Source organism: Rana temporaria, chromosome 11, assembly GCF_905171775.1.
Source record: "Rana temporaria chromosome 11, aRanTem1.1, whole genome shotgun sequence".
NCBI lineage: Eukaryota > Metazoa > Chordata > Amphibia > Anura > Ranidae > Rana > Rana temporaria.
This window is the reverse complement of record NC_053499.1, coordinates 106,301,673-106,329,371: the sequence shown is the minus strand read 5'-3', so window position 1 is coordinate 106,329,371 and position 27,699 is coordinate 106,301,673. Positions and strand designations below refer to the sequence as shown.

Here is a 27,699-nt window from a genome sequence, read left to right as displayed (position 1 = left end):
CGATCCCTAAAATAACGTGTATTTTTTTAAGCCTTTAACTGCCAGGTCCGTACGGACCTAAAAAGTGCATGCAAGTGGCCAAGTCCATACGCATGTAATTTCTCCCTCTCCTGAACAGACTCTGCTGAACAATTGTATAACTCTGATCAGCGGATTACAACCCACTGATCAGAGTTATTAACCTCTAATGTGACCGCACCCCCCATGCTTCCCTGCCCCCTGCTTCTTCACCTCCCACTGCTCCCTTCCACCTAAAATTGCCCCCCCACTCCACTTTCCTATCCCCTTCATCCCCCCCCCCCAGCACTGATTACCCCCGTCCACCTGATCCCCGCAGCTACCATCATTAGCCGGCATCCCCCTTCTACTCCCACCGGCTTCAGGTGCTGCATGGTGCTGGGGGGGGTCCAGATGTGCCCCCATCACTCAGATTGCCCCCCCTGTAATGCCCCCCCCCGATTCATGCCTGCTCCAAGCGGCATCCCTCCTTCCCTCCCGCAGCCTGCAGTTTCTCCCTGCACTAATTTCCGGTGATCTGTCAGGCTGGGGAGCAGTGCGGGTGAAGTTTAAGACGCGGCATTGTGGGCCGGCGGAGCGTGCACGCTGCCCGCCGAGAGTTCCGTGAGTGTGACCGTGGGTCCTGCGGACTCGATGTCCACCGGGAGTCCCGCGATCGTTTCACAGATCACTGCTCCCAATAACAGGGAGCAGTGATCAGTGTCCTATCACTAGGCAAAATGGGGAAATGCTTGTTTACATCAGCATTTCCCCATTCTTCCTCTCTGTGAAAGACCAGAGCACTTTTTGCGATTCGGCACTGCGTTGATTTAACTGACAATTTCACGGTCATGCGACATGGCTCCCAACTGAAATTGATGTCCTTTTTTTCCCCACAAATAGAGCTTTCTTTTGGTGGTATTTGATCACCTCTGCAGTTTTTTTTGCGCTATAAACAAAAAGAGCAACAATTTTGAAAGAAAAGCAATATTTTTTACTTTTTGCTATAATATAAAAAAAACATATTTTTTCTTCAGTTTAGGCTGATACGTACTCTTCTACATATTTTTGATAAAAATAATTGCAATAAACGTTTATTTATTGCTTTGTGCAAAAACATCTGGCAGACACTGGAGTTGTGGTACACTATTCCACTATAAAGAGATACTTGTACAAATATGGTCTTCATGGAAGAGTCATCAGAAGAAAACCTCTTTTACGTCCTCAGCACAAAAATCAGTGTTTGAACTTTGCAAATGAACATATAGACAAGCCTGATGCATTTTGGAAACAAGTTCTGTGGACCGATGAGGTTAAAATATAACTTTTTGGCCGGAATGAGCAAAGGTACGTTTGGAGAAGAAAGGGCACAGAATTTAATTAAAAGAACCTCTGTCCAACTGTTGAGCATGGGGGGTGGATCAATAATGCTTTGGGGTTGTATTGCAGCCAGTGGCACAGGGAAAATTTCACGAGTAGAAGGAAAAATGGATTCAATAAAATTTCAGCAAATTTTGGATGGTAACTTGATGCCATCTGTGAAAAAGCTGAAGTTAAAGAGAGGATGGCTTCTACAAATGGATAATGATCCTAAACACACCTCAAAATCCATGGGGGATTACATCAAGAGGCGTTAACAGAAGGTTTTGCCATGGCCTTCACAATCTCCTGACCTCAACATAATTGAAAATCTATGGATGGAGCTTAAAAGAGCAGTGCGTGACAGACAGCCCAGAAATCTCAAAGAACTGGAAGACTTTTGTAAGGAAGAATGGGCAAAGATACCTCAAACAAGAATTGAAAGACTCTTGGCTGGCTACAAAAAGCGTTTACAAGCTGTGATACTTGCCAAAGGGGGCAGTACAAGATATTAACTCTGCATGGTGCCCAAACTTTTGCAGACGCCATTTTTTTGTTTTCTGTAATTTTGAAAGTGTAAATGATAGAAATAAAACTAAAATCTAAATTTTTTTGACATATTATAAGAATGTCAAATCTGTAATTTGATGCCTTTTGGAGATTTTTCCATCTTTCCTTGGCTTCGTTATGCACATTGATACAAATTTTTACCTGGGGTGCCCAAACTTTCGATCCCCACTGTAGTTTAGGGCAGCGCCACAGCAGGTGTATCAAGTCGCCATGATCCCGCATGCAACGTGTGCACGAGGGATCATCACGCACCCCCAGTCTGCGGGCATATAGTGAACTCAGAGAAGTATGTACAGCTGCGACAAGCACTGGGCAACATTCAGCGAACACTGAGAGACTGCCAAAAGTGCCTCCTCCCATTGTTCCTCCTCAAAAGGCCCAATGTCTCCCTCCCATTGGGCTATCACCTTTCGGGTCAGATCAGGCATAAACAAATTAAGGAGCATAGCATAACTACAAGATATGAAGCCTTTATATGATGACACCTCCACCATAGTTAAAAATTGGAGCGTTAGTCTGAACCCAGGCATCTACATCATTTTCAGCCCTTACCGCGTGTTGGAGTTGGATGTAGTAGAATTGCATGGAACTGGGAAGCTGAAATTCCTCCTGGAGAGCGGCAAAAGTACGCAGCTCTCCATTTTGGAATATTTGATACAGGTAGTTATTACCATACTGCTGCCACCTTTTACTGTATTGTAGTTTCCCCACCTCCATGTATTGTGCATTGAGCCATATAGGGCTGTGTGACGGTATCGGTATGATATCCCCGTCAACGTTCCCTTCTTCCCATAACGAAAATCACCCCAATATTCCACGAGGAGGGATATCCCTGGAATCGCCCAGAAAGCCACACATGAGACCAGCTTACTGCTTGAACAACACAGACTTTAATGTTATATCACACAGCTTATATGTCATTTCCAAAACTGTTACAATGACAAATCTCCGCCCCCCTCACACTGGGGCTTCCATACAGATGAGTAGGTAGACACGACGGGGCCGATGCTGAAACACATTTTCTTTAGACAATGACATCAATGACGCTGAGCACTAGCTGTACTGAATACATCAACCAGACCGCTCGACCCCGCATATAGAGAGATAATTACCACAATGAAGCAATCAGAATAATTAACCCAAGCCACTTAAACCCAGCTCTCCTTCACACAACACAATAGATTAATTAACCTTTAGAAATAGTGAGGGGACATTAGCACATCAATAACCTGGCTAGCAGGGAGCAGTAAACTGAGACATATAGGCAAATGTATCACAATGGCCCCCCTTTTGCTCCCTGCTCCGGCAAACCCGGTTGGACCTTCCCTGGTCCAGTAGGGTTGACGGGTTCAGAGCTATTAGTCAGAGGTTAACTCCGTTTGGCATGACTGACCTCCCTTGGCAACTGCTTCAGACTCAGGTATGTCACCGGGTCGTCAGATCACACGCCGGTCAGTCCCCAAGTCTTTGTGCGATCTGCAAAGTCACCAGAAGTCAGTGTGAAGACAGCGAATGGGTCTGTGCGCCGCCGTCTAGGTGTCCCGCTATGGGAGGGGGCAGGTTATGGCTCTGAAGTGACAATCCCAGGAGATTCATAAAAAGAAAAAGTTATATTTGTTGAAATGCTGTAGCACTGGTGCTCAGAGTCCGGGGGGGGGGGGGAGGGGAATCAGAGCCCCATAAGGTCAGCCACCCCCTGCTCCCTCCGCAGCCGCCGGTTCTCCTCTTGGAGCTTCTCCAGCTCCATCTCCAGTTCATGCTGCTGTGACCTCAGGTGGTTGTTCTCCTCCTCCATGCGGCTTATGCACTCCTCCAGCTCTATGTACTCACGGATCAGCTCCTGCTTGCTCATGTCCTGCAGGCTCTCCACGTGGTCCTTCATCATCAGGAACTGGGTGGTGGTGTAAGGGGCCACCGGTGGGCCCTTGGCGAACATCTCGGCACGCATCTGGGACGCCCGCTGCGACTCCCTCTCCTCCAGTCGCTTCTTCTCCTCCCAGGTCAGCTTGTTATACGGCTTCCAGGACCTCTTCTTCTTGAAGGGTGGCCGGCGGTGCCTCTCTCTGCCCAGCTCCCTCCAGGGCCCCTCCGGCTCAGGGCTGTCGCCCATGACCAGCTGACAATGGTGTTCCCTGTTGTCCGTAATAACAGATTGTACCATGAGGGCTTCGTAAGGGGTGCCCAATGGTTCTTCCTGACCCAGCTCCTTTGGATCCCAAGCCGAGTCTACACAATGGGCTGCTGCTGGTGGGCGGTACCCAGGTTGAGACCAATTTGACCTGGTGTTGTCATTCATGGGGCAATTCTGCTTGAAGTGACCCAGCTGTTTGCACCGGAAGCAGCGTTGTTCGTTGCCCTCCTGGCGATGATAGCGAGGGCTAGATGTCACCGGTCTGTTAGGAGGTTGGTATCTAGCGGTTGGTGGGTGTGAGGGCACCGTTTGTGGTGGAGGTTGTTCCTGTGGTGTGACCTGGTTTGTCTTGCGAGTATCTGCATATTCATCCGCCAACTTCGCGGCCTCTGGTAGAGTCATGGGCCTGCGATCTCTCACCCAATCCTTGACGTCCGTCTGGATGTGATTGTAAAATTGCTCCAGGAGCATTAGTTGCAAAATGTCCTCTGCGGTGGTGGCCTGGCTGCTGTTAGCCCAGTTAGAGGCCGACCTGGACAATTGGCATGCCCATTCCGCATAAGAGTCTTTCGTGGTTTTGCGTGAGTCCCTGAACTTCTGTCGGTGGGACTCTGGGGTTACTGCATAACGAGCCAGGAGCACTTCTTTAACCCGGGCGTAGCTATGAATATCCTGATCTGGCACGGTCCGGAAAGCATCAGAAGCTTTGCCTGACAGTTTGCCTGACAATATTGCAACCCAGTCTCCTCTAGCTATTCGGTGCAGGTTACATTGTCGCTCAAAATCCGCCAGGAAGTTATCAATCTCACAGTCCTTTTCATCAAAAGCTTTAAAAGCGCTAAACGGAATCTTCCTTGCGTCTGCTGTGCTGTACTCACTGTTCGTAGAAGGTGCGGCTGCTTGTTGGACTGCTGCCAGTTTTAACTGTAGCTCTGCGTTTACTAACATGTCCATCACTTTCAGTACCACATCTGGCGTTGGGTTCGGGCCGAACCACGCTAGCTTCTCTCTCATTAGCTTGTTGGCTGGCGATTCCTCCTCCTGAATCACTGGTGTCTCCATCTCTTGTACTGCTGGCGTTGCTGCAATCCCGTCCTCCTGGTCTAGCTCCATTGATTCTGCTATGATGACCCGCTTGGTTTTGTTGCTAGCAATCCTTCCACGAACTTCCAGTAGTTCTTCCAGTGTCTGCTTGGAATCCGGGTGTGAAGGGGAATAGAAGGGAAAAATCCCACTGCTACCAACCAATTGCGACGGTATCGGTATGATATCCCCGTCAACGTTCCCTTCTTCCCATAACGAAAATCACCCCAATATTCCACGAGGAGGGATATCCCTGGAATCGCCCAGAAAGCCACACATGAGACCAGCTTACTGCTTGAACAACACAGACTTTAATGTTATATCACACAGCTTATATGTCATTTCCAAAACTGTTACAATGACAAATCTCCGCCCCCTCACACTGGGGCTTCCATACAGATGAGTAGGTAGACACGACGGGGCCGATGCTGAAACACATTTTCTTTAGACAATGACATCAATGACGCTGAGCACTAGCTGTACTGAATACATCAACCAGACCGCTCGACCCCGCATATAGAGAGATAATTACCACAATGAAGCAATCAGAATAATTAACCCAAGCCACTTAAACCCAGCTCTCCTTCACACAACACAATAGATCAATTAACCTTTAAAAAAAGTGAGGGAACATTAGCACATCAATAACCTGGCTAGCAGGGAGCAGTAAACTGAGACATATAGGCAAATGTATCACAGGCTGAATTTAGTAAAACCTGTGACCTGCTGTAGTGTTCTGACTTTATTCCAAATGTTTTGCATTAGGTTATACGTGGGGTACAGTTTATTCGTAAAAATAAAGAAGAAGAAGCAATCAACATAAATAGTCCACGATCGACGAATTTCGAGCTGGTCCCAATTACCATCGATACCACAAAAAACATCATCGGAAGCCTTCGAGACAACACATCACCAAACGACATCATCCCTACAAAACTCTTGAAAAAATGCACGGACATCCTGGCACCTATCATAACGCACATCATAAACCAATCGTTCAGGGAAGGGAGTGTTCCGAGCACCCTCAAGCAAGGCATAATAAAACCCCTCCTAAAGAAACCCAACCTCGATCCCAAAGACCCAAACCATCGCAGACCGATAACAAGCCTGAACACCATCACCAAGATCATGGAGAAAGCAGTAGTACAACAGCTTCAGTCCCATCTGGACGACCACAAACTCCTAGATCCCCTACAATCAGGTTTTCGCTCAGGCCACGGCACAGAAACGGCTCTCCTCAAGATATGGGACGACGCTCTCGAAGCAGCAGATGACGGAGAATCCTGTTTCCTAGTGCTGCTGGACCTTAGTGCAGCCTTCGACACGGTAGACCACAACATATTGCTCACGCGACTCAAAGAAGTAGCAGGAGTCTCTGACTCGGCCCTACCGTGGTTCGCATCTTTCCTAGAAAATCGCACTCAGACCGTGAAACTTGGAGGTTTTACATCGGAAACACGGACCATTACATGCAGAGTTCCTCAAGGATCACCCCTCTCACCTGTACTCTTCAACATCTACATCCGCCCGCTCCTCAAAATCATCAGCAAACAGGACCTGCGCTACCACTCCTATGCGGATGACACGCAGCTGTACCTTCGAATCACCAACAAAAAAGACCAATTTCATGAACTAGGAAAGTGCCTCACACAGATCGACAATTGGATGACTGAAAGCTCCCTCAAACTTAACGGATCCAAAACAGAGCTGCTCACCCTTCAAGCAAATAGGAAATCCATTTCCAGGACCACATGGACACCACCCACCATCCTCGGACAAACCATCGCGCCAAGCAATAAAGTCAAAAGTCTCGGAGTCATCTTTGACGCAGACATGACGATGGATGCACAAATAGGATCAGTCGTCAGCGGTTCTCGTCATCTGCTCCGCATGCTGCGTAGACTCATCCCCTTCATCCCAGAAGAGGACACGGCAGTAGTGGTTGGAACAATCATCAACTCACGACTCGACTACGCAAATTCCCTCTACTTAGGACTACTGAAATACCAGATTACACGTCTACAAGTCGTCCAGAACACGGCAGCCAGACTGGTAACTGGTAAAAAGCCGTGGGAACCAATCTCCCCGGCCTTGAGGTCCCTCCACTGGCTGCCCGTACAGGACCGCGTGACATTCAAGACTCTCTGCCTCACCCACAAATGTACACAGGGTAAAGCTCCTCAATATTTAAGCAAGAAAATAAAACCCTACGTCACCCAGCGCGTGCTCCGATCAACCAACCAAAACCTTCTCCAAATCCCCAAATCTCGCTACAAATCTAAGGGAGAACACAGATTCTCGGTCCAAGGACCACGGCTCTGGAATGCTCTACCCACGACCATCCGCTTGGAAGAAAACCATCGGGTTTTTTGGAAAAAAACTGAAGACCCACCTCTTCTGAAAGACCTGTACAACTCTGGACGCCAGCGCCTTGAGGCGATTAAGTTCGCATTTTTTGCGCTATATACGTTTCTCACTCACCCATTTGCAAAGCTTCCAACCCCTCAGCTACCCCCTGTCCAATCATGAATTTGATGAGTCAAGTGGTCGAGTATACCAGATTCAATTCCGGGTCGGGGGCTGGATTCAGTGATCTAGCTATGTGTTGTAGCTGGGAGGCCAAGTAGTACAGCCAAGGATTTGGCAGTGCTAGTCCTCCTGCCTCCTTAGGCTGTTAAAGTTTTTCCAATCTCACCCTAGCCAGAGAAGAATGCCAGATAAGGGAGCGAGACATAGAGTTAATGATTCGGAACTGTTTTAATGGGATTACAAGTGGCGAGTTGTGTAACAATTAATTAAAGAATTTGTGGCATGAGAATCATTTTTATAAGCTTGATCCTGCCCACTGGCGACATTTTCAATCTGGACCAAACGACTGCGATTGCGACTGCGATTTAACAAAGGAGTGAGATTTAGCCTAAGATAATCCAAAGGGTCAGGGGTTAATCTTCTTGGACACTGGAATATCAAGAAGCGTTGGCAGTTGCTGGTCCAGGTTCATGTCAAGAAACATGAGTGAGGCTTTAGTCCAATTCACTACCAATCCTGAATAAAAACCAAAGGTTTTCACCACTCTCATAGCTTCATTCAGTCACCTCTTGTTATCCCCTAGAACAGGGATCTGCAATTAGCGGACCTCCAGCTATGCCTCTGCCTCTGGGTGTCATGCTTTTGGCTGTCAGAGTCTTGCTATGCCTAATGGGACTTGTAGTTCTGCAACAGCTGGAGGTCCGCTAATTGAATATCCCTGCCCTAGAAGTAGCATAATATCATCCGCATACAGCATTAACTTTTCCTGTAGGTCCCCATATTGAAAGCCTCGGATAGTCTCGGGTTCTCTCTCTCTTTCGGGTTCTCTCTCTCTTTCGGGTTCTCTCTCTCTCTCTTTCGGGTTCTCTCTCTCTCTCTCTCTCTCTCTCTCTTTCGGGTTCTCTCTCTCTCTCTTTCGGGTTCTCTCTCTCTCTCTTTCGGGTTCTCTCTCTTTCGGGTTCTCTCTCTCTCTCTCTCGGGTTCTCTCTCTCTCTCTCTCTCTCTCTCTCTCTCTTTCGGGTTCTCTCTCTCTCGGGTTCTCTCTCTCTCTCTCTTTCGGGTTCTCTCTCTCTCTCTTTCGGGTTCTCTCTCTCGTTCTCTCTCTTGTTCTCTGTCTCGCTCTCTCTCTCTGTCTCGCGCTCTCTCTCTCTCTCTCTCTCTCTCTCTCTCTCTCTCTCTCTCTGTCTCTGTCTCTGTCTCTGTCTCTCTCTCTGTCTCTCTCTCTCTCTCTCTGTCTCTCTCTCTCTCTCTCTGTCTCGCTCTCTCTCTCTCTCTGTCTCGCTCTCGCTCTCTCTCTCTCTCTCTCTCTCTCTCTCTCTCTCTCTCTCTGTCTCGCTCTCTCTCTCTCTGTCTCGCTCTCTCTCGCGCTCTCTCGTGCTCTCTCTGTCTCTCTCTCTCTCTCTCTCTCTCTGTCTCTCGCTCTCTCTCGCTCTCTCTCTGTCTCGCGCTCTCTCTCTCTCTGTCTCGCGCTCTCTCTCTCTGTCTCGCTCTCTCTCTGTCTCGCTCTCTCTCTCTCTCTGTCTCGTGTTCTCTCTCTCTCTCTCTCTCTCTCTCTCTGTGTCTTGTGTTTTCTCTCTCTCAAATTCAAATAAGCTTTATTGGCAGGACCAAATACATGTTAGCATTGCCAAAGCAGTTGAGTTTGAATAGGAAAAGGGGAAGGGGGTAATATAAAGGGGAATGGACATAAGTCTGAAAGTCCTCAGTTTCTCATGTCCCTCTCAGTCTGTGACACGCTGTCACATATTGGGCAGCTATCTTCACCATTGGCTCCTCTTCTCCCAGTATAAATTGGAGTTTCCTCTTCTCTTCTGTAGAATTGAAGTCCGGGATGAGAGCGGAGAGTCTCTGGAAGTGAGTGTCCCTCACTGATGAGTACTTGGGGCAATGTAGCAGGAAGTGTTCCTCATCCTCCGGGACCCCATGGTCACATTGCTGGCACAGTCTCCTCTCCCTGGGCTTGTAGGTCTGTCTGTGCCGTCCTAATTCCATTTCCAGGCTGTGGGCGCTCAGTCTGTACAGGCTCATTGTCTGTCTTTGGTGTCTTGTAGCACCTCCAGGTACGGGGCCAGTTTGTAGTCTCTCTGCAGTGACTGGTAAATTGTTAGTTTTTTGGAGTTTTTTATTTCGTGTCTCCATTCTCCAACATGTTTTTCTTTGGAGTTATAAATTATGATTTTTATTTGAGATTTTGACAGGCCCATTGTTGAGAGTTTTGGGGAGACAAGGTGTTGATAAGTTGTTGTAGGCCACATGGCTTGGACTGGTTCTTACTGTCCAGTAAGGCTTTATGGTGGTAGGAGTTGGGACTGCTGTTTTGTAGGTGGTCCCAGTATGATAGCGCCCTCTTCTGTACTGCGAGAAGTAAGGGATATCTGCCCAACTCGGACCGGCAAGCACTGTTGGAGGTGCTCCGATGAACTTGGAGGAGGTGCTTGCAAAATTCCAGATGGAATATTTCTGTTGGGCTGGGGTCCCATTTGGATTGGTCTGGGTAGGTGACAGGACCCCAAACTTCGCTGCCATAAAGAAGAATAGGGGCGATGACGCTATCAAATATTCCGAGCCAGACTCTCACGTTTGGTTTTAGGTGGTACAGCCGTCTCCTGATGGCATAGTAGGCTCTGCATGCCTTGTCTTTTAGTGCCTCTATGGCTGGCTTGAAGCTTCCTGATTGGGTAATGTCTAGGCCGAGGTATGTGTAGCTGTTAGTTTCAACCACAGTGCAGTTGTTTATTGTGAAGGAAGGGCTCTTTGTTTGTTTTGTCTTGTAGGCCTTTCTCTGTTGGTGACAGAAGTAGGAGGTCATCCGCATACAGCAGGAACTTCACCTCAGTGTCATGTAGAGTCAGTCCTGGTGCTGGGGGGGAAACTACAGCTGCAGCCAGTTCATTGATGTAGATGTTGAAGAGGGTTGGACTTAGGCTGCAGCCCTGTCTGACTCCTTGGGCCTGCCGGAAATGTTCGGTTCTTTTCCCATTCACCTTTACGCTGCAGCTGTTCTCAGTGTATGAACTCTTGATGACGTTGTATGTTTTCCCTCCTATTCCACTCTCCAATAGTTTGAGGAACAGGCCTGGGTGCCACACTGAGTCAAATGCCTTCTTAAAGTCCACAAAGCAGGCGAATATCTTCCCATGTTTTGTATGGTGGACATGGTTCTTGATGAGGGTGTGCAGGGTGTAGATGTGGTCTGTAGTGCGATGGTTTGGCATGAACCCTGCCTGACTTCTGCTGAGGACATTGTGTTGTGTCAGGAAGTTGAGGATCCGTTTGAGGATACTGTTGAATAGTTTCCCCAGTGTGCTGCTGACACATATCCCCCTGTAGTTGGCTGGATCATATTGGTCTCCCCTCTTATGGATGGGTGTTATGAGGCCTTGGTTCCATACTGTAGGGTAGTAACCAGCACTCAGGACCAGATTGAACAGTTTACACATTGCAGCGTGTACATCTGGGGAGCCGTGTTTAATCATCTCTGGCAGGATTCCATCCATCCCACTGGATTTTTTGGTTTTCAGTTTTGGATTTTCTCCCCAATTTCTTGTGGTGTAATCGGTACGTCTAGGGGGTTCTGGAAGTCCTTAATTTTTTCCACCATGTCATTTAGTCTTTTGATGATGTCTTTTTGTTCTACAGTTAGAGCCTCCTCTGGAATATTTTTGTAGAGGTCCTTAACCACTTCATTACTGGGCACTTAAACCCCCTTCGACCAATTTTCAGCTTTCAGCGCTGACGCATTTTGAATGACAATTGCGCGGTCATACAACACTGTACCCAAATGATATTTTTATCATTTTTTTCCCACAAATAGAGCCTTCTTTTGGTGGTATTTGATCATCTTTGCGATTTTTATTTTTTGCGCTATAAACAAAAAAAGACAGAAAATTTTGAAAAAAAACCACAATATTTTTTACTTTTTGTTATAATATCCCATTTTTAAAAAAAAAAATTTCCCTCTGTTTAGGCCGATACGTATTCTTCTACATATTTTTGTTAAAAAAAATCGCAATAAGCGTATATTGATTGGTTTGTGCAAAAGTTATAGCGCCTACAAAATAGGGGATAGATTTATGATTTTTTTTTTATTTTTTTTTACTAGTAATGGCGGCGATCTGCTTTTTTTTTTTGTCAGGCCTGCGATATTGCGGCGGACGTATAGGAAACTTTTGAAACAATTTTGGGACCATTCACATTTATACAGCGATCAGTGCTATAAAAATGCACTAATTACTGTATAAATGTGACTGGCAGTGAAGGGGTTAACACTAGGGGGTGAGGAAGGGGTTAAATGTGTGTTCTAACTGTGTGGGGGGAGGTGACCGATGCTGTGTCCCTATGTACAAGGGACACAGATCGGTCTCCTCTCTCCCTGACAGGACGTGGAGCTCTGTGTTTACACACAGAGCTCCACGTCCCTGCTGTCACCACCGATCACGGGTACCTAGCGAACATGCTCAAACAGAGATACGCTTAAACATATCTAAGATACGACGGCTTGCACCTATCTTAGATTGCAATATTTTGGATGGAGAGAGAGAACCCGAGAGAGAACCCAAGAAAGAGAGAGAACCCGAGAGAGAGAGAGAGAGAGAGAGAGAGAACCTGAGAGAGAGAGAGAGAGAGAACCTGAGAGAGAGAGAGAGAGAGAGAGAGAACCTGAGAGAGAGAGACAGAGAACCTGAGAGAGACAGAGAACCCGAGAGACAGAGAACCCGAGAGAGAGTTAGGTCGGCTTATCTACTGATAAGTCGGCCTAACTCTTACTGAATCTACCTACTAATCTTTTTTCCTCTAGACGTAAAGAGTGCCCCCTTGTCCTCCGTGATGACCTTAAAGTGAATGACTGAACACCAAGTTCACTATATGGTCCACTTATGTATTTGTACATGTTCCCCTTAATCTCTTCTTCTCAAGAGAGAATAGATTCAGTTCCTCCAATCTTTCCTCATAGCTGAGCTCCTTTATGCCTCTTATAAATTTGGTTGACCTTCTCTGCACTTTATCCAGTTCCCCGATATCCTTGTTGAGAACTGCTGCCCAAAACTGATATGCATATTCCAGATGAGGTCTTACTGATACAGGGGCAAAATGATATCTCTCTCTCTGAAATCCATACCTCTCTTAAAGGAGTTGTAAAGGAAAAAAAAAATTGCCTAAAATTAATGTCTGCAAGGTAGACAGACAGAATAGTGTAATGATTCTGTTAAAAAACAAGTAAATAGATGAATAAATTTCTTCATCTATATCACCTCCGGCATTCTAGTTTCTGTTCTCTTTCACTTCCTTGTTTGCAACGCTCGTTCATGTAAGAACTACATTTCCCAGTATGAATTGCGGCATGCCCAGTGATTCACACCTCCTTGAAGTATGTAACACGTAGAGAGCGTCCTGCCACACAGATGTAGTTCCCAGGAGGGGGTGAGCACGTTACTGACCACTGCAGTAAAGCCTCCCTTCACGGTGGTCAGTAAAATCAGACAAGCAGGAAGTGAACAGAACAGAGAAGAAATAGAGCAACTTCTGAGCAAAAACAAATAATGAGGAAGTGAAAAGAGGAATGTCTGCAGGTAAAGGATGCTTATTATGAAAAAAAAAAATGTCCTTTACAACCCTTTTAATACAAGAACTTTAATATATATAATAAATAATAAATTAGAGAGTGACTTCAATGCGACTTGCAAATAACTTCTGTAATAGAAATCAATTCAAGTTGCCTGAAGTCTCACCATCGGAGCGTCTTGAGTCTCTCCTATCTGGGCAGCCTGCAAAGTCTGAGAAGATTGCTGATAAAAGAAACAGAGATACAATGTTTCTACTTATCAAAGGAATAAACTCTGGTGTGTAGAAGATCTCAGTTTAACCATTTAAAGACCAAATCCTTTCTGACGTGTTACTTACAAGTAAAAATCCAGTATTTTCTGCTAGTAAATCACTTGGAACCCCCCAAAATTATATTTTATATATACATATGTGTGTGTAATATATATATATATATATATATATATATATATATATGTGTGTGTGTATAATTGTTTTTATTTTTTATCCTAGACCCTAGAGAATAAAATGGCGGTTGTTGCAATATTTTATGTCACACGGTATTTACGCAATTTTTGGGGAAAAAGTACACTTTAATGAATTAAAAAAAGAAACCGTAAAGTTAGCCCATTTTTCCCATATCGTCTTTCAGGACAGCCACCTATGAGCCAGGGAGGCTGAAGCCTGTATGTCCAGGAAGGGGACAGAGGTCTCTGGAAACTAGTGGTGGTGCGATGCATTGGAGAGAGGTTACCTGGCAGCCACACTGTTTTTCTGTTGTCACCCCAGCTCTCCGATAGTTGTGTTGTGGGATGCTTCGGGGGCCCGCTTTCAGGTTCTCGGTGGAGACTAAGGAGGAGGCGCTGTCGTCCCCCCCCCCCCCCTCATAGGTTTCTATTGTTGGTTACATGCAGATGTCGGCCCCATAAACGCAGTCGCATAGGCGGCATGGCGGCGTACTTTCCCTGCCGACAGCATGGCTGGTATGTGTAGGGGAAATAGGAAGTCGCAGCGTGCGAGGGGGCGGAGCTATAGTGCTCCAAGCTGGCCCACAGGAAGCATCCAGTGGGGTCGCTTCTGGGGCGTATGACACCAGCAAGCGCCGGAGAGGTTACAGTCTCCCATATGATGTGAACAAGGATCCAGACTTGCCAGAGGAGCAGTTTGCTACATGCTCTGGGGGGTGTGCTGGCTCATGGGTTCATGCCATTATTCCACCAGTCCTAATCCTGAAGAAAGAGAATGAGCATGCTTTACTACAAAGGGAGCAGTTGGCTTGGTGGAAAGTCCTCTGGCTTCTGTGAGTTCAAGCCATTCCTGCTGGAGACCTGAGATTCTGTGCACCTGCACATCCCTGCTGGTGGAACAGGGCACTGGGCAATGTTTCAGGGGCGCTGGTGTTCAAAAAGTGAAGACCAAGCAGAGGCTGCGGACCACCAAAGGGGTGGGATGGACTCCCCTTCGACACCTGCACAGGCAGCAGGCAACAGCACCTCACAGGTAAACCTGAAGCTTTTGTTATGGGGAGTGTGTGGCTAAAATTGCACTGTGTGGTAAAATACGAGGCTGGCTGGTGAGAGGCAACGATGGTGAGGCAATCGTAGCTCACAACCAGTGTAGCCATGGGAGTCTTCCTGGAGACTTAGGATCTTATCCTCATGTGAGCTCCTTCTGACCTTTGACAAGTTACTTTATGCAGTGGCTCACTGGTTAACTCTCTTTAACTCTGGGGTCACTGATTCAATGCAGCTAAGATTCAGTTCCCTGTGCGGTCTCCTGGTCACTCTGGCGAGGCTATCCAAGGGAGAAGGCCTGGGTGGCTGACCGTAATCTCTTCATGTCTATTAGAGGGAGGTGGCAGGGCAAATGATAGATTGCAGAATATAGCTAGGAAGGAAGGTATTCTTCGGTGTAGCTTGCAGAAAGGGACTAGAACACAGCCTTTCTTGCAAGATCAACAGGTGTTTTCTGTATTTTCTGAAAATCGTTTTTTCATTTTTAAAGCAAAAAAACAATACAGCCACTACATCTAGGGACTGCAAGCTGCATTATATTGCATATACATTCTTGGGTTTGGTTATACTTGAATGCAAGCTATATTCTTGTATTTATCGGTACAGTTGCAGAATGTAAATGTGGAGTTGCACCTCATCTGGACTAGCTGAAGTTGTTAAAATGTTGTGACCACTAGAGAGACAGTAGCCCTACTATTTCTTGCAAGGGAGATTTAGGGGATAAAATTAAATCATTTTGTAAAGAAAATAAAAAAGTCACCTAGCTGGTGGAAAAATGCAGTAAAGTCTAGTCATAACTGTCCACTTCAGGATCATGGAAATTATAGGGCAGCAAAGTGGTTATCACTTCTGCCTATCAACACTAGGGTCAACGGTTCAAATCCCAACCCCAGCACTACCTGCATGAGTTTACATGTTCTCCCTGTTTCTGAATGGACTTCTCCCGGTTACTCTACTCTGGTTTTCTCCCACACTCCAAAGACATGCTGGTAGGTTAACCACTTAAGGATCGCCTAACGACGATATACGTCGGCAGAATGGCACCGCTGGGCACAATCACGTACCTGTACGTGATTGTATAAAGCCCAGCGGTGGGTCGCGGGCGCGCACCCGCGACCCGGTCCGAAGCTCCGTGACCTCAGCCATGGGACTTGCGGACCCGATCACCGCTACAGTCCCGTGATCGGTCCCCGGAGCTGAAGAACGGGGAGAGCCCTGTGTAAACACGGCTTCCCCGTTCTTCACTGTGGCGCTGTCATCGATTGTGTGTTCCCTAATATAGGGGCGCACAATCAATGACGTCAGACCTACAGCCACACCCCCCTACAGTTGTAAACACACTTCAGGGAACACATAACCCCTTCAGCGCCCCCTTGTGGTTAACTCCCAAACTGCAACTGTCATTTTCACAATAATGCATTGTAAATGCATTTTTTGCTGTGACAATGACAATGGTCCCAAAAATGTGTCAAAATTGTCCGAAGTGTCCGCCACAATGTCGCAGTCACGAAAAAAATCACTGATCGCCGCCATTAGTAGTAAAACATTTTTTTTTTTATAAAAATGCAATAAAACTATCCCCTATTTTGTAAACACTATAAATTTTGCGCATACCAATCGATAAACGCTTATTGCGTTTTTTTTTTTTTTTTTTTACCAAAAATAGGTAGAAGAATACGTATCGGCCTAAACTGAGGAAAAAATATTTTTTTATATATGTTTTTGGGGGATATTTATTATAGCAAAAAGTAAAGAATATTGCATTTTTTTTCAAAATTGTTGCTCTATTTTTGTTTATAGCGCAAAAAATAAAAACCGCAGAGGTGATCAAATACCACCAAAAGAAAGCTCTATTTGTGGGAAAAAAAGGACGCCAATTTTGTTTGGGAGCCACGTCGCACGACCGCGCAATTGTCAGTTAAAGCGACGCAGTGCCGAATTCGCAAAAAGGGGCCTGGTCTTTTACCTGCATTTTGGTCTGGGTCTTAAGTGGTTAATTGGCTTCTTTCTAAATTGGCCCTAGTATGTGTATGTATGAATGTGAGTTAGGGACCTTGGATTGTAAGCTCCTTGAGGGCAGGGACTAATGTAACTATCCAATATTCACTCACCGACCACTTTACTGTAGGTACACCTGTTCAATTTTCTGTTAACAAAATTGCTCATCAGCCAATCACATGGCAACAACTCAATGCATTTAGGCATCTAGACATAGTGAAGATTTGCTGAAGTTCAAACTGAGCATTAGCATGGGGAAGAAAGGGGATTTAAGTGACTTTGAACATGGCATGGTTGTTGGTACCAGATGGGTTGGTACTGAGTATTTAAAAAAACGCTGATTTACTGGGATTTACACACACAGCTATCACTAGGGTTTACAGAGAATGGTCCAAAAAAGAGAAAATATCCAGTGAGCGGGGGTTGTTTGGACAAAAAGGCCTGGTTGATGTCAGCAGTCAGTGGAGAATGGGCAGACTAGTTTGAGATGATTAGTAAGTCAACAGTAACTCAAATAACCACTTATAGCCAAGGTATGCATCATAGCTCAAATCATATCAAACTGGTTTCTTGAACATGACAATGAGTTCACTGTACTTCAATGGCCTCTACAGTTACCATATCCCAATCCAATAGAGCACCTTTAGTATGTGTTGGAACGGGAAATTTGCATCCTGGATGTACAGGTGACCAGTCTGCAGAAACTGTGTGATGCTATCATGTCAATATAGACCAAAATCTCTGAGGAATATTTTCAACACTTTTGTTGAATCTATGCCATGAAGAATTAAGGGAGCTCTCAAGGCAAAAGTGGGTCCATCCTGGTTCTAGCAAGGTGTACCTAATAATAAAGTGGGCAGTGAGTGTGTATATATAAAGTGCTGTGTAAAAATTGAAAGCACTATATAAGTACCTGTAATAAATAAATTGTTTTCACAAATATTATTAATATCTCCAGACAGATGCAGCTTTCCTTTCCCTTATGGGTTTCCGTCTTGAAAGCATTCTTACAGCTACAGTTTTACCTCTGTTATTGACCATGGTAAGTACAATACAGCAATCAAAATTTCCCATTTCAGGCCAGCCAAAAGCCTATATTAACATTAAAAAAAAAATGTTGCCCTCATATACAGATATTGTTCCTTGGTCCTCTTGTCCAGCTCTCTATGGATTGTCCATGGGACTTCCTTGATGGCTTGAAAGTAGCTTTTGGTAAGTGGTTTCCAATAATTACAGTTTGCAGTATTGGCAGAAAATCTGTGTTTTGAGAAAAATTTGTAATGCATTTTGCTTGATCTAGATGCTCTGTAATACTTATTGAAGTTGTATCTTGTTTTTATTTGGTAATGCAGATCCTAGGTTCTGGATGCTCTGCATAACTGACATGCGGTGGCTACGTAACCAGGTGATTGCCCCACTAACAGAGGAGTTGGTCTTCAGGGCCTGCATGCTTCCTATGTTGGTACCATGTACTAGCCCTGGGACAGCTATCTTTACATGTCCATTATTCTTTGGCATTGGTGAGTATAGCACAATATCTATGAACAACTTTGTCTTTATTTCAGTCTTGAATATGTGGACTAGGCTGATAACTTTGAAAGTAAACTGTAAGTGTCAAATGGATAGCTTTTTTTTTTTCTGAAAAGCATTTTTGTATTTTATCTATTTTTTTTTTTTTAAAGAATCATTCAGTTTCTTTCTATAAGAGAACATTATTTCATATGATGCACACCGCTGGGGCCAATAAGTGTTTCTTTGCCAGAGCCTCTTAGTTTTTCTGCAGTTTTTCTTATCATAGTTGGGTAAAATGTTTTTTCTTCTAACAAACATTCATTGTTTGTGCAAAACTACCTTTTGTGTAGCTATCCTGGATTTGGGTAAAAATGGCCCATTTGTTTGAGGCAAATACATTCTCACCTGCGTCTATATTCCAAACTGTAAAAAAATTGTTAACATGAAGCTAAAGCTAAAACCTTTTATTTTCAGAGGAAGGAAGGGTTAGATCCCCTGTTAGGTATTGCTGTTTCTGAAGCTGCTAGGAAGATTCTTTTTTTTTTTTTTTTTTAGTAACCTGGGGTCAAATGTGAGAGAAAGTCAAATAAGTTGTCACCAGACAGGAGTAGAGGGGAAGTGCTCCAATAGGGGTACTTGTGGGGACAACTAAAAGAGGATTTTCCTCACTTTGGAAAGATTTTCCTTGTATTGTGTCTACAGGTCAGAAAATGAAGGGATATTTCATTGATTGGACGCAGGCAACTAAAACCTTCCTTTACTCTATCAAAAACATAACAAAAAATGCTCTGATTTTGGATATACTTTAATAATGGTCCCTCACATAAAAGCCAATGATTCAACATACAGATGGCGTTTTCAAATATTTATAAAATGCTCAATTTGTAATAATTCACATTGCTTTGGTCAGTGCCAGGATACATTAGCTTGTCATACTAAAGGAAAAAGAGGTCTTTCTGTACAACCAATCCCTAAGCTGTGTTTCGCGAAGCCTCTTCCAGGACAGACCATGAGACCTAGGGCTCCTCCCACCAGAACAGGAAACGTGTTACCCCCACCAGATAAAAGGGCGGTCCTCCAAGCCCCATGTCAGTATTAGTGTTTCCTCCGGACAGGGGGTAACGTTTTCTGGAACTGATTCCCCTTGGTCTCATGAGCATGGCTCCTAATGGCATTTTTGGGGTGTTTTTTCTACCTTCTCTTATCCCAGAGCGGCACATCCACCAGGGGAGTAGGTTTGTAGCTGCTGTCCCTGCTTCTCAGTGCATGGGGAATGCCAGCACCGCGGTGTAAATCTGTGCTCCGGATCGCAAGCCACATGGTGGCAGTCTGCTGTTCTCTCCCTGCAAACAGCATGGCTGGACTGTGCAGGGAAGAGAGGAAGCCACGCATGTGAAGGGGCGGAGCATATGCTCTCCAAGCTGGCCCACAGGTACCTGGCGGGGTCACTTCCGGGGCATGTGACGTCATCAGCAGGCGCCGGAGACACTGGTTCCTGTCTCTGAAATGGCACGAACAGGGACGCTGGTGATTTAAAATCAGTGAAACCCAGCAGAGGCTGTGGACCACTATAGGGGCAGGATGGGCTCCTCTGCAACACCTGCACAGGCTGCGTAAGCAGGCCCTAACACCACCACCTCACAGGTAAGCCTGATGTATAATGTACATGCTTGCACAACCTGTGAGTGTTTTCCCCCTTGTAACCAGTAGGGACTAGGTGAAGGGGGCACATTTTCATTTTCACCTGCACAGGGTGTTATGGAGTGTATGTGGCATGAAATTTATTGGGGTCATTTGTTCTGTTGCAGGTCAAGACTCAGGACAAGGCCCAAGTGCAGCCACCAAAAAGGAAATGTGCGGTTTGCGGAAGCATCCACTTTAAAGGCTATCTATACAACACTTGAGATTGAGGAGGGATGTAAAATTGTCTAAACAGGACCTTATGTACAAAGGCTTGCATAAGAAGAAGTCTAGAGTTTTTCCAGTGCATAGTTCCCTTCTTGATAATATCAAACTGGAGTGGGAAAACCTTTTCTTTTCTGGTAACCTAAAAATAAGGTTTTCATTTAATGAGGAACAGAGCACAGCCGGGGAACAAAAATCCTAAGTTAGATGCACCTCTTTCAAAAGTTTCAAAAAACTTGGACCTAGCGTTTGACGATATGGGCACGCTTAGGGACCCGATGGATAAAAGAAGGTATATCCTTCTTCACAGAGCCTGGGATTCAGCTGTTTGGAATCTTAAACCAGCTCTGGCCTCCACTTGTGTAGTCACAAATTTGGAAGTATGGTTGACACAAATACAAACACATTTGTTGGCAGGTACCTGAAGATTCTGAAATCTTTCCCTCTCCTCTTTTTTAGCTGATTCTTCCGCAGAGTCGTTAAGAATGTCAGCCAGGACTTCGCTCTTAGTGAATTTGGTCAGAAGAAGCCTATAGCTTAAAACCCGGTCAGGTGATGCTGCCTCAAATTTGCGCCTATGTGGGCTTCTTACAACAGGTGACCATCTTTTTGGCCCAGGTCTGCAGGAGGCACTGGAATTCGATAGAAAAAAGGCTTTTCCAGAGAATAAGAAAAGGCCGACAGCCAGAAAGTTTTTTTCATGGCCAAAGGCAGCAAGGTCCTAGAGAAAAGGACAATGGGCCCAAAAAACATTGGACAGGGCACAAAGGCAGAGGTAGAGGGGGCGTCTTGTTTAATCCTCCTTAACAACCCGCCAAGTCACAGTGACTCATGTCTCCCAGTGAGAGGAAGAGTGAGGGCTTTTCTCCCACAGTGGGCAGCAGTCACCTCAAGTCCATTCATCCTGGACCTAGTGACCAATGGGTACAGGCTGGATTTTTCTTGCCAACCAACAAAACGATTGTTGGTCACCTTTCCTCCACAAGATCGCTAAAAAGTGGGGGCTCTGGGTCTCCAAATTGGAGACGTGTTAGATCGAAAAGTCCTGATCCCTGTTCCCCAGTCAGATCAGGCAAGGGGTTTTATTCTCATATATTTGTCAGCAGAAAACTGTCAGGAAAGTCTCTGTTTATCCTGAACCTTCGGTCTTTAAACCGTTCATTCAGATACAAGCACTTTCGTATGGAGACCGTGTTCACAATCAAAAACCTGCTTTACTCAAACTGCTTCATGGCCACTTTGGATTTGAGGGATGCTTATCTGCACATCCCTATCCACCCAGCCTTCCAAAGATTCTTGAGACTAGCAGTCAAGATGGGAACAGAGATTCAGCACTTTCAATTTCAAGCTCTCACCTTCGGTCTGTCCTCATACCCACACATTTTTACAAAAGTGTTTGGGGAGGCACTGGCTCCGCTAAGTTTAAAGGCGATAACAATTATTTCTTACCTGGACGACATCCTTGTGGTGGCAGTCATACCAAAGTTATTAGTGGATCTCCAGACAGTACAAGACTTCCTTCAATCCCTAGGCTGGTTAATAAACAAAGAGAGGTCTTCCTTCATTCTGCCCCGAAGGCGACGTATCTAGGGTACGACTTTTGCTCAGTAGACCAAAACGTTTTTCTCCCGCAGGAGAAGGACTCAAAAAAGACGCAAACAATGTCAGCCTTGCAAACCAATCAGTCGGTCTTGCTGAGAGGGGTTTCAAGAGCAGTGGGTCTGATGACCTTGTGCTTTCTCGCAGTACCATGGGCAAGATTCCATCAATGCCGGTTACAGCTGTTTCTATTAAGAAACTTGGACGAAGACACAAGGTCCCTGGAGTCAAGGGTCTTGTTACCCGCCAGGGTAAAAAAAAGCTTGGGGTGGTGGAGGACAAACCTTCACCTAACAAGAGGTTTACCATGGTCCATTCCTATATCCCAGAGGATCAGCAACACAGTGGCACAGGGAAAATGGTCCTTGAGGGAAGCAAGAGCTTCATCGAATCAGAGAGAGCTTCTTTTTGTTTTCTCTCTCTCTCCCCTCTTCGGTCTCCCTGACAATTTTTTGCCACCCTGGCATTGTGGAGCGGGATGCCTGCCCCTAACAAGGAGAGAAAGGGTGAGGCAAGTCACATTGAAGTGGTAAGGGGAGAGAGGGGAAGGTGGGTAGGGGATAAGGAGTAGGGAGAACACAGGAGAGGAGGGACTTGGTGTAGAATTTTTTTATGGTCTGGATTTTTTTTGATTGTCATCCAAAGAGTTGGGGGGGGAAATGGGACCATGAGGGCCGTTACATGCAATTATGTACAATTAATATTTAATCACATGGTACAACCACTTTTTTATATAAAATATAATATTACAAAATGAATAGACACCATGGCCATTAGTGGCCTCCTGTACGAGATATTGGTAGAGGGGGAAATAAATCATAAAACCCCTGGAAGTAGATGGGGGCTGGTTTCCCTTCTTTTCTTTTCTTTTCTTTTTTTTTTTTTTTCTGGACACAGAAGGGCACAGTAGGAGAATACACGACTCAAAGTAGAAGGAATGGAGTGGGAGGGGCAAGAGCAGACTTGCCCCACCGCATCCAGGGACGGTGAGAAGGGGGAACTATTAAAGTGGATGTAAACCCGAAATGTTTTATTTTATTTTTGCTGGCACAATTTAGAGTATAAGATTTCCTATCATCTGTGCCCAGTCTTGCCGCACAGAGTTATTCCAGCTCTGAGCAATCCTCTTTTATTGTTCAGTGAGATGAATCTTGACAAACAAAGAAAAATGTTGTCAAAAATGTTGTCATATATCGTGCACTAGCCTGAGACCGGCACATCCTGTGTAAAAAGTTCACAATTCACATCCCCCTCCAGCTCTCCCAGGATTGGCTGCCTTTACTGTGTTTTGACTGGATGTTTCTCATCATGGGGTGTGATCCACAGTTCAGGGTGATGAGGAAATGTATGGTGCAGTGAAAACGCAGCCAGCAGAATATACACAGACAAGTGATTTAGGGAAGATGTATTTAGTCAGAGCTGGGCAGGGGAGAAGCTCGAGGGATCTGATGATTGTTATAGTGCAGTGTGTGTCAGAGGTCACCTGATCACAGTTGCAATATTCCTTTCCATCACCAGGATGTGTTATGTGGGGGAGGGGTGGATTTCTCACTTTTTATACTTACACCCAGTAAGGCTGAATGAGCTTGGGGCCAGTTAACACTAGTGCGCTGTTAATCCCCCCGCACTGCACTAAAAATCGCATGCAATGTCCGTGCAGTGCGATATCAGCCATACAGATAGTATAGCTGATATCGCACCGCAATCAGACCAAACACGCACAGGACCCTTTTTATGGTCCACACCAGAATCTGATTGCATGGATGTTCACACCTATACGATTCAATTCATATCTGAACTGTCCGTTTGCACTGCGCTATGCAAGCTGAAATGGGGGTGCCGTTAACATTGTATGACACTCCCCAGCAGTTGGCATATGGCAGTGTGAACTGCCGTGCAAGTCGGGTGCGATGTGGAAACCCACAGTGGATTTGCATGGTTCCCGCATTGTACCAGTGTGAACCGAGCCTTAAAGCATACAGCCTACAAATGTCACCTGACTGCTCCCACCAAGGCTCGGTTCACACTGGTGTGATGCGGGAACCCTCCGATCATTTTGATCAAGTTTATCCTGCCCACAGGGGAAAGTTTCAGTCTAGACCAGGCGTCCTCAAACTATGGCCCTCCAGTTGTTCAGGAACTACAATTCCCATCATGCCTAGTCATGTCTGTGAATGTCAGAACCTTGCAATGCCTCATGGGATGTGTAGTTCCGCAACAGCTGGAGGGCCGTAGTTTGAAGATCCCTGGTCTAGACCATATCTTTACCTGGTCTCTGCAGTGATTCAATAGGAGGGACAGATTTAAAGTGCTATACTCTAATAAGTTAGGGTAACCTGTATGCCCAGGTACCTGAACTCCGTAGAAACAGGGATGTGTAGTAGGTTCGTAACTTGCGGGCCCGATTTCTTATCTAGATGTATGAGAGAGGACTTGGTCCAGTTAATCACTAAACCTGAGTATCTGCCACACGTCCTTACCACCTCTCTAGCCTCCCTTAGGGACTTTGGCGTGTTTCCCAAAAGAAGCATGTCCTCTGCGAAAAGCATACATTTTTCATGGAGCTCTCCATACTGAAAGCCACTGATGTCCGCATTGGTGCGAATACGGGCAGCCATCGGTTCTATGGCCAAAGCAAACAGTAGAGGTGACAAGGGGCATCCCTGTCTGGTGCCCCTAAAGAGTTTTTTTTTTTTTATAATCACTTTTTTCCTTTTATTATTATAACAAATTTCAACATACAACATAAAAATACACATTACACAAAATATCTATACAGTCATTTACATAAAACACAAAATACTACACTGGGTCCTAGATCTCGTCCATTTAAAAAAAAAAAAAACCTATTTATGACCCCAACTTCAAAATGTATTTAACCACTTGGGATACGCGCTATGGACGAAAGACGTCCACAGCCCGGCGCATCGCTCGGGAGCCGATGCGTGTGCCTGGCGGCCGCGATGTCCGCTAGGTACCCGCAATCGGCGGTGACAGCAGGGACGTGGAGCTCTGTGTGTAAACACAGAGCTCCACGTCCTGTCAGGGAGAGAGGAGACCGATCTGTGTCCCTTGTACATAGGGACACAGCATCGGTCACCTCCCCCAGTCAGTCCCCTCCCCCCACACAGTTAGAACACACCCAGGATACACATTTAACCCCTTCCTCACCCCCTAGTGTTAACCCCTTCACTGCCAGTCACATTTATACAGTAATTAGTGCATTTCTTTATCGTACATCACGGGACACAGAGAAGCATAGTAATTACTATGTGGGTTATAGAGAGTACCTTCAGGTGTGGACACTGGCACGCCCTTAAGGCAAGAAGTTCCCTCCCCTATATAACCCCTCCCATACCGGGAGTACCTCAGTTTTTTGCCAGTGTCTAAGGTGTTGGTCACGAGTGAACATGTGCTCCAAGGAGCTCCACTGGAGGGATCCATATTGGATGTAAAAAGCCTCCATAAAATCCGGATCCGTCCAAAGTGCTTCTGAGCCAAAGTGGACGGTACCCGGGCCCCGGTTAAGAAGAACGGGGTTTGGCCTGTAATGCTTCTCTTTGAGAGCTGGATCCTGGTTATTCAGTACTTTGGTCAATTTCCTAATACCAAAAGTCTACTGACAGGGTGCGATATGGGTCCAGGGGTGTGGTGTTCCTGTCCATGGACCCCGGTCCCTGAAGGTCTATAAACGCTGCTCTCCGTGATGGGTGAAGATTGGACTGTCTGTTTATGCAGAGTCCTGCAGCGTTGGATCAGGTAAGTGAAGGTGCTTCAGGACTTGGTCCTAGGAGTAACCTTCCTTTATTTGAGCCATTATGTTTGCCTAAAGCTATCTGTCTGTGCTTCTCCTATATGGTCCTGTGTGTTGTGGGGAGGAGGGGTATCTCTAGTCAGGTAGTTAGCCCCTCCTGTGCAGGTTAAAAGCAGAAAAAGTTGTCCAAAATGTTTGGCTTCACTTGGCTTACCTGGTCCTCACATGGAGCTGCGGTGTTCCATCCTCATGCATGAGCGCGTAGCGTCATGCGCGCGCGACATTGATGTGTCTTAGGCGCACGCGCGCGCGCAAATGAACTTTTTTGTACGCTGCTTCGGTGCGCACGAATGTGCGCGGCGTGATCCGTGAGATGCGTGTGACGACATGTGTGACGCATGCGCGCAGGGGGTCTATCTCAGCTGTTCTCTATGAGACTTGAGATTACAGGACAGAGCAGGTCAGGTGATTACACCTAGTCCGTATATGCTCCAGTCCACCTAACTGGTTCTGGCTGACGGTGGACACAGATCTTGTGCACATTCTTTCAGTATTTGGTACTGGTGGTGGACAGTGACATCTGCTTAAGGCGCATAGTGGGCTCTGCACCTTGCCAACCATCAAATAGCAGCGTCAGTGCTGGTCTATAGGTTCGCAAGTAGTTGCAACTATTGTGAGTACCTCAGCTTTATCATGGCTAAAGGCTCAGGGACTAGAAGCAAAAAAGCAAAGGGATCGCCATCTGGCTCAGAGGATCTCGGGCATGCTCCTGCGGCTGCTTCCTCTCCTGATAAATTGAAGGAGGCCCAGGGTGAACCATCAGGGCTGTCAGATGCCTGTTCTGCCCTTGTCCCACCTGCTCCAGTTTTTGTGACACAGGAGGCTCTGGCCTCAGCTATGGGGGGTCTGGAGCAGAGATTAGAAACCTTGATTGCATCCTCTCTCTCAAAGGAAAAACGCACAAGGTCCCCCTCTCCCTCTGAGGAGTCCCTCGATTTGGGGCATGCATCCTCAGAAGAGGTTGATTTACCCTCTGGAGATCTGGCAGAAGGTCAGTTGGAAGTAGTGGACTCTGAGGATTCCACTTTGGGAGAACCCTTTTCGGCGTCGCAATCCGAAAAATTGTTGGTCCAGTCCCTCACTGAGATGGTCCGTTCGGCCTTCAAGTTGCCACTTTCAGAGCCAGCTTCAAGTGCAGTCTCATCTTTAGGCTCCTTAAAAGCTCCTCTAGCTAATTATTCCTTCCCGGTTCACCCCCTGCTGGAAGGGCTTATCTACAAGGATTGGGAACATCCAGATAGATATTTTCTTCCTCCTAAGAAGTTTTCGGTTTTATACCCCATGGAGGAACAATTCACTAAAAAATGGGGCATCCCCAAGTTTGACGCAGCTGTGTCCTGCGTAAACAAATCTTTGACCTGTCCAGTAGACAACGTTCTGGTATTCAAAGATCCGACAGACAAGAGATTAGAGACTTTATTAAAAAACCTCTTTTGCTTCGGCGAGAGGAATAACCCAGCCTGCAATTGCGGCTATTGGGATTTGCCAGGCCTTGAAAGACCAGTTTAAAGGGGTCTTAAAGGAATTGCCGGCACAACAGGCCCAGAATTTGGCTGAGTTTCCCAGAGCATTATGTTTTGCCATAGATGCTATTAAGGACTCCATTCAGCAGTCCTCACGTCTCACTCTCTCGCTAGTTCATATGCGCAGGTTACTCTGGCTGAAGAACTGGTCTGCTGAAGCCCCGTGTAAAAAATTACTGGCGGGGTTTCCCTTTCATGGAGAGCGTTTGTTTGGGGAAGATCTGGATGCTTATATTCAGAAAATTTCCAGTGGCAAAAGTACACTGTTGCCAGTAAAGAAAAGGTTTAGGGGTTCCCCCTCCTTTAAGAGATCCTCCTCTCCTATCCCTAGTACTTCCGGTACCAGGCAGTTCCGACGGCCTCCTGGACGATTCAATGCAGGTGGGAAGCCACAGGGCCAGCCTCAGGCTTCCAAAAAGCCTTGGAACCGTAGGCCACAGGCCAAGCCAGCATCTAAGGCAGCATTATGAAGGTTCTCCCCCACTTAGCCGGGTGGGGGGAAGGCTTCAGCTGTTTGCGGAGGCTTGGCTAGACAGGATCCAAGACAGGTGGGTCCTCTCTACGGTCTCCGGGGGCTACAAGCTGGAGTTGAGCGAATTTCCTCCACCGCGCTTCTTAACCTCG

The 27,699-nt window shown here is 46.1% G+C and overlaps 1 protein-coding gene across 1 annotated transcript in view; it reads left to right on the top strand.

Moving 5' to 3' along the window:
- RCE1 (Ras converting CAAX endopeptidase 1) overlaps positions 1 to 27,699 on the top strand; it is a 181,139-nt gene that overhangs the window by 4,719 nt on the left and 148,721 nt on the right. The window contains exons 3-5 of the mRNA XM_040328796.1: positions 17,681 to 17,764; positions 17,856 to 17,934; positions 18,075 to 18,242. Of these exons, the coding sequence (XP_040184730.1) occupies positions 17,681 to 17,764; positions 17,856 to 17,934; positions 18,075 to 18,242 (331 nt within the window). The remainder of the gene's footprint in view (positions 1 to 17,680; positions 17,765 to 17,855; positions 17,935 to 18,074; positions 18,243 to 27,699) is intronic.